This window comes from Cetorhinus maximus, unplaced genomic scaffold, assembly GCF_964194155.1.
Source record: "Cetorhinus maximus unplaced genomic scaffold, sCetMax3.hap1.1 HAP1_SCAFFOLD_3414, whole genome shotgun sequence".
NCBI classification, from domain to species: domain Eukaryota; kingdom Metazoa; phylum Chordata; class Chondrichthyes; order Lamniformes; family Cetorhinidae; genus Cetorhinus; species Cetorhinus maximus.
This window is the reverse complement of record NW_027599327.1, coordinates 15363-25000: the sequence shown is the minus strand read 5'-3', so window position 1 is coordinate 25000 and position 9638 is coordinate 15363. Positions and strand designations below refer to the sequence as shown.

General features: G+C 61.1%; 1 protein-coding gene across 1 annotated transcript; it reads left to right on the top strand.

Annotated features, from left to right (window-relative positions):
* The first annotated feature begins 3284 nt into the window (after positions 1-3284).
* Positions 3285-8587, top strand: LOC144678009 (uncharacterized). Its single transcript, XM_078537941.1, has 2 exons — positions 3285-3370; positions 7368-8587. The coding sequence occupies exon 2, from the start codon at positions 7382-7384 to the stop codon at positions 8585-8587; it is 1206 nt and encodes a 401-aa protein (XP_078394067.1). The 5' UTR covers positions 3285-3370; positions 7368-7381.
* The last annotated feature ends 1051 nt before the right edge of the window (positions 8588-9638 follow it).

Here is a 9638-nt window from a genome sequence, read left to right as displayed (position 1 = left end):
GAGTGAGGGAGTGTCAGAGGGAGAGAGAGAGAGGGCGTGTGTGACGGTGTGAGAGGGAGTGAGGGAGTGTGTGACATGATTGTCCATTTGTCTCGCAGTGTGGCGCATTTGTGTTTACTGGAAGCTACATATATTAATACACGGGCCCCGATCTTTGCAGGCAGAAAGAACATGTGCCTGATTCAGCTAAACAAAATACATGACAGCCATTCACTGATTCATTCCTCAGGGTAATTTTCCTCTCGCCGCACCAGTTTCCGATTGGAAGCAGGAGAGCTGGGTGATTCTCCCTCGCAAGGCATCTTTTGGTGTTTGCTCCCGACATGTGAGTGTCGCTGGCAAGGTCAGCATTTGTTGCCCATTCCTAATTGCCCCCTGAGAAGGTGACTCACCCCTCTTGAGCCGCTGCAGTCCCGTGTGGTGTACAGCGCTGTTAGGGAGCGGAGTTCCAGGGTTTTGACCCCGGCGACAGTGAAGGAACGGCCGACATATTTCCAAGTCGGGATGGGTGAGGGGCTCGGAGGGGAACTTCCAGGTGGTGGTGTTCCCCATGTGTCTGCTGCCCTCGTCCTTCTAGATGGTAGAGGTCGTGGGTTTGGGCGCACTGCCCAAGGAGCCTTGGTGAGTTGCTACTGGTCAGGGCTTCTATTGGTGGGTGTGACCTAATGGACAGCTCCCTTAGGCCCAACTGCAGCTGCAAAAAAAGCCCATGAAAAGGCAGGCATTGCTGAAAAAAGAGACCTGTTGAAGCTTTTTGCCTTGCACTCATCAGGACACTGCAATAATGCCAACATACGGATAAAACAACAATTTATACTGCATGTGAAGAGAGTGCTGATTGGTTGGCAAGTGGGCTGTGATTGGTAGAGGTGTTGCTATGGAGAATGCACCAGTGATGGCAAATGACTGTTCACTGCTAAACATTGTTTGAAATTTAAAACAGGCAGCTGGACCCTAATTGGTCAGGGTATTGCCCTGAGGAATGAGTCAGTGAATGGCTGTCATGTATTTTGTTTAGCTGATACAGGTGCAATGTGTGTACATGTTCTTTCTGTCTACAAAGAACAGGGCCCCGTGTACTAATATATGTAGCATCCAGTACGCACAAACGTGCCACACTGCTAGCCCGACCGACAATCTGATGTCACGCACTTCCTCACTCCCTCTCACACTGTCACACACTCCCTATTTGACAATGTCATACACTCTCTGTGTCCCTCCAACACTTCCTCTCTCCCTCCGACACTACCTCTCTCCCTCTGACACTTCCTCCCACCCTCCGACACTCCCTCACTCCAACACTCCCTCTGACACACCCTTCCCCCTCTGACACACCCTCCCTCCCTCCCTCTGACACACCCTCTCCCTCTCTGACACTCCCTCCCTCCAACACTCCCTCCGACACTCCCTCCCTCCCTCTCTCTCTCTGACACTCCCTCCCTCTGACACATCCTCTCCTTCTCTGACACTTCTTCCTTCCGTCACTCCCTCCCTCCCTCCGACACTCCCTCCCTCCCTCTGACACTCTTTCCCTCTGGCACTCGCACCCTCCCTCCCTCCCTCCCTCCCTCTGACACCCCCTCTCTCCCTCCAACACACTCTCTCTCTGACAATCCCTCCTTTCCTCTGACACCCTCTCTCACCCTGACACTCCCACCATCCCTCTGACACTCGCTCTCTCCCTCTGACACCCTCGGTCCCCTGACCCACACTCCCTCCGACACTCCCTCTCTCCCTCCGACACGCCCTCACTCTGACACTCCCTCCATACCTCTGACACCCTCTCTCACTCTGACACCCCCTCCATTCCTCTGACAGTACCCGTCTTCCACTGACACTCCCCCCCGACAATCCCTCCCTCCCTCCCTCCCTCTGACACCCTCACCCTCTGACACCCCCACTCTCTGACACTCCTTCCAACCCTCTGACATTACCTCCTTCCCTCTGACACACTCTCCCTCTGATGCTACCCCCTCCCCACCTCCCTCTGACGCTGCTGCACACTGCCTCCCTCCTCCCTCCTTGCTCTGGTCTGTGCTGTTGCTTCTCCAGTAATGGAGGTCCTCGATTCCCAGAGTGCCCCGCGGTTGGGAAAGCGCTCTATCCGGAACCAGCTCCCTTTGTCCAGGCGGAGGCGGCCATTGAGGCAGCGGCTGGGCCTGGAATTGAGGAGAGAGAGGGACAAGGGTGCACTGCCAAACCGTTAACGGTGCATTTAATACGGTAAAGGTGCATTTAATCCGGGAAGGTGCATTTAATTTGCAATCGGTGCATTTAATCCGGGAGGGGGGTATTTAATTTGCAATCGGTGCATTTAATCCGGGAGAGGTGCATTTAACTTGCATTCGGTGCATTTAATCCGGGAGGGGTGCACTTCACTTGCATTCGGTTCATTTAATCCTGGAGGGGTGCATTTAATCCGGGAGGGATGCATTTCACTTGCATTCGGTGCATTTAATCCGGGAGGGGTGCATTTCGCTTTCAATCGGTGCATTTAATCCGGGAGGGGTGCATTTCACTTGCAATCCGTGCATTTAATCCGGGAGGGGTGCATTTCACTTGCATTCGGTGCATTTAATCCGGGAGGGGTGCATTTAACTTGCATTCGGTGCATTTAATCCGGGAGGGGTGCATTTCACTTGCAATCGGTGCATTTAATCCGGGAGGGATGCATTTCACTTGCATTAGGTGCATTTAATCCGGGAGGGCTGCATTTCACTTGCAATCGGTGCATTTAATCTGGGAGGGCTGCATTTCACTTGCAATCGGTGCATTTAATCCGGGAGGGGTGCATTTCACTTGCAACCGGTGCATTTAATCCGTGAGGGGTGCATTTCACTTGCATTCAGTGCATTTAATCCGGGAGAGGAGCATTTCACTTGCATTTGGTGCATTTAATCCGGGAGGGGTGCATTTCACTTGCATTCGGTGCATTTAATCTGGGAGGGGTGCATTTAGCCTGGGACTGTCGCATTTAGCCTGGGACTGTTGCATTTAGCCTGGGATTGTCGCATTTAGTCTGGAATCAATGCATTCACTCCGGGAGCGTCGCATTGGCTCCGGGAGCGTCGCATTGGCTCCGGGAGCGTCGCATTGGCTCCGGGGGCGTCGCATTGGCTCCGGGGGCGTCGCATTGGCTCCGGGAGCGTCGCATGCAATGCGGAGTTGCAGCATTTAAACCGGGGACCTGTGCATCTTCCAACAGGAGCCGGCGACAGCGACCGGGGATGGGAGCCTGAGGAGGTGGAACCCCCACCCCCCCCGACCCGCTCGGGCGTTGGAAGAGCGTCGCTGCGTTGCACTGGCGCCCGTGCAGTCCCAGGGGGGCGGAGGAGAGCCGGGGGCTGCTGCGCCGCGGCCAAGCGGCTCGGTGAGGGTCCGAGGCCGGAGCAAGGGAACGCCCGGGGTCCCGGAGACTGCGGGGTAGAGGTGAGAGGGGCGGGAGGGACGTGGAGGGAATGAGAGGGAGGGGAGGCGATCGGAACGGGATCGGAGGACACAAGAGACCCCCCCACTTTCCCCTCCGTCCGTCCCCCTCATAACCCTCGACACCGATCTGGCCGTCCCCTCTCCTCATAACCCTCGACACCGATCTGGCCATCCCCTCACCTCATAACCCTCGACACCAATCTCACTGTCCCCTCTCCTCATAACCCTCGACTCCCCTCTCACCCTCTCCCCTCCTCATAACCCTCGACTCCCCTCTCACCCTCTCCCCTCCTCATAACCCTCGACTCCCCTCTCGCCCTGCCCTCTCCTCATAACCCTCGACTCCCCTCTCGCCTTCTCCCCCTCCTCATAGCCCTCGACTCCCCTCTCACCTTCTCCCCCTCCTCAAAACCCTCGACTCCCCTCTCACCCTCTCCCCCTCCTCATAACCCTCGACTCCCCTCTCCCCCTCCTCATAAACCTCGACTCCCCTCTTGCCGTCTCCCTTCCCTCATAACCCTCGACTCCCCTCTCTCCCTCTCCCTCTCCTCATAACCCTCGACTCCCCCTCACCCTCTCCCCCTCCTCATAACCCTCGACTACCCTCTCCTCCTCTCCCTCTCCTCATAACCCTCGACTCCCCTCTCGCCTTCTCCCCCTCCTCATAACCCTCGACTCCCCTCTCACCCTCTCCCCTCTCCTCATAACCCTCGACTACCCTCTCACCCTCTCCCCCTCCTCATAACCCTCGACTACCCTCTCCTCCTCTCCCTCTCCTCATAACCCTCGACTCCCCTCTCGCCTTCTCCCTCTCCTCATAACCCTCGACTCCCCTCTCGCCTTCTCCCCCTCCTCATAACCCTCGACTCCCCTCTCACCCTCTCCCCTCTCCTCATAACCCTCGACTACCCTCTCACCCTCTCCCCCTCCTCATAACCCTCGACTCCCCTCTCGCCCTCTGCCCTCTCCTCATAACCCTCGACTCCCCACTCATTGTCTCCCCTCTCCTCAAAACCCTCGACTTCCCTCTCGCCCCCTCCCCTCTCCTCATAACCCTCGACTCCCCTCTCGCCCTCTCCCCTCTCCTCATAACCCTCGACTCCCCTCTCGCCCCCTCCCCTCTCCTCATAACCCTCGACTCCCCTCTCTTCCCCTCCTCATAACCCTCGACTCCCCTCTCACCCTCTCCCCCTCATAACCCTCGACTCCCCTCTCTCCCTCTCCCCTCATCATAACCCTCGACTCCCCTCTCTCCCTCTCCCCTCCTCATAACCCTCGACTCCCCTCTTGCCCTCTCCCCTCTCCTCATAACCCTCGACTCCCCTCTCGCCCTCTCCCCTCTCCTCATAACCCTCGACTCCCCTCTCGCCCCCTGCCCTCTCCTCATAACCCTCGACTCCCCTCTCTCCCCCTCCTCATAACCCTCGACTCCCCTCTCACCCTCTCCCCCTCATAACCCTCGACTCCCCTCTCTCCCTCTCCCCTCATCATAACCCTCGACTCCCCTCTCTCCCTCTCCCCTCCTCATAACCCTCGACTCCCCTCTTGCCCTCTCCCCTCTCCTCATAACCCTCGACTCCCCTCTCGCCCTCTCCCACCCTCCTCATAACCCTCGACTCCCCTCTCGCCGTCCCCTCTCCTCATAACCCTCGACTCCCCTGAAGACAGTGATGAGGAGGAATTTCTTCTCCCAGAGGGGGGTCAGTCTGTGGGATTCTCTCCCACCCCCCCAGAGAGCAGTGGAGGCCGGGGCATTGGATATACTCAAGGCCGAGGGAGGCGGGTTTCTGATCGACGAGGGGAGTCGAGGGTTATGAGGGGGGTGAACAGACAGGAAAGCGGAGTCAAGGCCCCAATCGGGTCAGCTGTGGTCTTACCAAATGGGACAGCAGACGTGAGGGGCCGAATGGCCAACTCCTGCTCCTAATTTGGTTGATTTCATGCAGTTGGGGCTCAATAGCCTGTCTGTGGTAGGCCGTGTTTTACCTCGAGGGGAATGGGCTTCGTGTATTGTTGAATATTCTCCCCCCCTCCCACAACCAGCGACATGATAATGACCCCAGGACCCTGTGTATTCCTGAGGTTGGTTGAAGGGCAAATATTAGGCCCCAGGACACGGGGGAGACCTCCGCCAACCTCCCTCCCGGCTCCCCTTCCAACGGAGGCTAGAGATTCTTTCCATATCAGCCAGGGAGGGCAGACAGGGCCCTCAGTCTAACGTCTCATCTGAAAGACAGCGCTTCTGACAGTGCGGCGCTCCCTCAGCGCTGACCCTCCGACAGTGCGGCGCTCCCTCAGCGCTGACCCTCCGACAGTGCGGCGCTCCCTCAGCGCTGACCCTCCGACAGTGCGGCGCTCCCTCAGCGCTGACCCTCCGACAGTGCGGCGCTCCCTCAGCGCTGACCCTCCGACAGTGCGGCGCTCCCTCAGCGCTGACCCTCCGACAGTGCGGCGCTCCCTCAGCGCTGACCCTCCGACAGTGCGGCGCTCCCTCAGCGCTGACCCTCCGACAGTGCGGCGCTCCCTCAGCGCTGACCCTCCGACAGTGCGGCGCTCCCTCAGCGCTGACCCTCCAACAGTGCGGCGCTCCCTCAGCGCTGACCCTCCGACAGTGCGGCTCTCCCTCAGCACTGACCCTCCGACAGTGCGGCTCTCCCTCAGCGCTGACCCTCCGACAGTGCGGCCGCCTCTGTATCCTCCACGCAGCTTCCCTCCCGCCCGCCAAGCTGTGTACCGTGCGTGGGAGCCGCTGGCAAGGCTGGCGTTCGTCACCCGCCCCTCATTGCCCTCCCGCTGAGTTGCTTGCCCAGGGGGCGCCACTTCAAGAGGGGCAGTTCGGGATCGATCCACCCGCCCCCCTGTTTGTAGAGCCTGACCAGATAAGGACCTTCACCGGGCTTTTAATTCCGCGGTTATTTTACCCTCCATCCGGGTGGGTGTTCGAACCCGGGGGTCTCTGGAATACTAGCCCAGTGACAGCGCCCACTGGAACGCCCCTTCCTCAGGTTTCACGCTCGCAACCGGTGCCTTGATCAACTTTCCGCCCCCCCAACCCCCGACACCTTGGGGCCCCAGGTTCCTGCTATCAGCCCCCCACCCCTCCCGTCAATGGGGGCCACCTCTAAAGGGGGTCAGCATGGGGCCGAATGGCCTGCGCAATTAAACCCCTCCCCCTTCCGCCCACCATCTCCCCACGGCTTCCGGCTCTCACGGGGAGCGGGGGCTGGCGAGGGAGAGAGAGAGACGGTCCTCAAAGCCCCGCCCCCCCCCTGGCCTCAGAGTCGCTGGGACACATCCAAGAATTCCCAATTTCCGAGGCGAACTCATTCGGGGGTCGCGAGGAGAGGAGGGGGCACCGACGAGTTCCGGGCGTCTAGGTCGGGGGTCGAGGCTTCGCCGTGGATAGCGCGCCAGGGAGCAATTAAACCCGCCACCGGACGGCACTGGCTGAACAACCCCGAGCGCGCCCGGGATAATGCCGACCGGCGGCTCACTTATACGTGCTACAAGCCTGGTGTGGTTGCTGTCGTCCTCTGTCCACGCTTTGCACCTATTTTTCTTTTAAATTCAACCAATCCTGGGTGGCGGGGGTGGGGAGGGGGCATAGGGTTGGCGGGACTGCCCCCAAGCCTTCCAAGAACGACAGCCTAAGATGCCGGGCCCGCGACTGTGGCTCACTTATACGTGCTACAAGCCGCGTGTGTTCGGTGCTGTTCTCTGTCCGGGCTTTGCCAATCCTGGGTGGTGGGTGGTGGGTGGGGGGAGAGGAGGGGAGTGGTAGTTCCCTAGTGCCCCAAGGGGGGAAGGGGTGGTCACATGGCACTCGGGGAAATGCCCGCCGCTCCTCCCCCCCCCTCTCTCTCTCTCTCTCTCTCTCTCTCTCTATCTATCTCCCTCTCCGGTGCCGGTTTTAACTTGTTGCCTTCCTCTCGTGGCAGGTTGGGATCGTCCGATGGAAGAAGGCGGCTCGGCGGTGGAGGAGGAGGAGGAGGAGGAGAAGCCAGGAGGAGATGAGGACGCCCCGGAGGAGGAAGCGGAGGTGCCGACCCGCGGAGCCGCGGCGCCTCCCCCGCTGCGCCACCGCTGCCCGCTGTGCCCCAAGTCCTTCGGCTCGCCCTCGCTGCTGGAGACACACCGGCGCACCCACACTGGCGAGCGGCCCTTCCCGTGCCCGGTGTGCGGGCGCGGCTTCAACCAGCTGTGCCACCTGCGGCGCCACCGGCTGCTGCACGCCGGCGACGGGCTGGCCACCGCCTGCCGGGGCTGCGGCAAGGACTGCCGCAGCCCCGCCGGACTGGCCCGGCACCGGTGCCGGCCGGCCGGCGAGCGGCCCTACCCCTGCGCCACCTGCGGCCGGGCCTTCAAGCAGTCCTACGCCCTGGTCAAGCACCAGCGGGTGCACACGGCCGAGCGGCCCTACCGGTGCCCGGTGTGCGGCCAGGGCTTCGGCTACTCCAGCAGCCTGGCCGACCACCGCCGCCTGCACACCGGGGAGCGGCCCTTCCGCTGCGGGGAGTGCGGCCGGGCCTACGTCAACGCCAGCCGGCTGACCGACCACCGGCGGGTGCACGAGGCCGAGCCCCGGCACCGGTGCGCCGAGTGCGGCAAGGGCTTCCACTACCCCTCCCACCTGGCCAAGCACCGGCGGGTCCACACCGGCGAGCGGCCCTTCCCCTGCCCGGCCTGCCCCCGGGGCTTCGCCACGGCCGCCAAGCTGGCCGCCCACCGCCGGGTCCACACCGGCGAGCGGCCCTACCGCTGCGGGGAGTGCGGGCGGGGCTACGCCAGCTCCAGCGACCTGCTGGTCCACCAGCGGGGCCACACGGCCGAGCGGCCCTGGCGCTGCGCCGACTGCGGCCGGGGCTATGTCAAGGCCCGGGACCTGGCCGTCCACCGGCGGGTCCACACCGGCGAGCGGCCCTACGCCTGCCTGCTCTGCGGCCGGCGCTTCGGCAAGTCCTGCAACCTGGCCGCCCACCGCCGGCGCCACGCCGACGAGCGGGGCTACCGGTGCGGCCTGTGCGGCAAGGACTTCAAGTACTCGTCCAGCCTCTCGCGGCACCGCCGGGCCCACCGGGCGGTGGCTGCCGACGCCTCCGCAGCTGGGGCCGCCGACGGCGCCGCCGTCGCCACTGGCGGCGAGGGGGAGCCCGGTTGAGCTGGCAAACGCCGCCATTGATCCCCCCACCCCCCCCCCCACCACCCCAAACCAATATCCACCGCCCGACTTGCCATTGGACGGTGGACTTTCACCCCTTCCCTCCCCCCCCTGCCCTCCCGCGGCCTGTGCCGGCCACACACACCACACACTCCCCCCCCCCCCGCCGCTATCTGCCCCTCCCCACAGCTCCGCGACCCTCCCCCCCCCCCCCCCCCCCTCCCTCCCAGACCTCAGCCCCTCCTCCTCCCGTGCTTTCCCCCCCCACCCCAACACCTTCCCCCAATTCCCGTCACCCGGCAACCGCCCGGATTCCTCAGCTCAGAAATGCCCTCTTTTAAACCCCCCTCCGCCTCCCTCCCTCCCTCTCTCTCTCTTTCCCTTTCCCTCTCTCTCTCTCTCTCCCCCTCTCCACCTCTCTCTCATTCCCTCTCTCTCTCATTCCCCCTCTCTTATTACCCCTCTCTCTCTTATTCCCTCTCTCTCTCTCATTCCCTCTCTCTCTCATTCCCCCTCTCTTATTACCCCTCTCTCTCTTATTCCCTCTCTCTCTCATTCCCTCTCTCTCTCTTATTCCCTCTCTCTCTCTCATTCCCTTTCTCTCTCTTATTCCCTCTCTCTCTTATTCCCTCTCTCTCTTATTCCCCCTCTCTCTTATTACCCCTCTCTTGTTACCCCTCTCTCTCATTTCCTCTCTCTCTTATTACCCCTCTCTCTCATTCCCTCTGTCTCTTATTACCCCTCTCTTATTACTCCTCTCTTATTACCCCTCTCTTATTCCCTCTCTCTCATTCCCTCTCTCTCTTATTCCCGCTCTCTCTCTTTCCCCCTCTCTTTCACTTTTTCCCTCTTTCTCTCTCCTTCCCCCCTCTCTCCCTCTCTCCACCTCTCTCTCATTCCCTCTCTCTCTCTCATTCCCTCTCTCTCTCTCATTCCCTCTCTCTCTCTCATTCCCTCTCTCTCTCTCATTCCCTCTCTCTCTCTCATTCCCTCTCTCTCTCTCATTCCCTCTCTCTCTCTCATTCCCTCTCTCTCTCTCATTCCCTCTCTC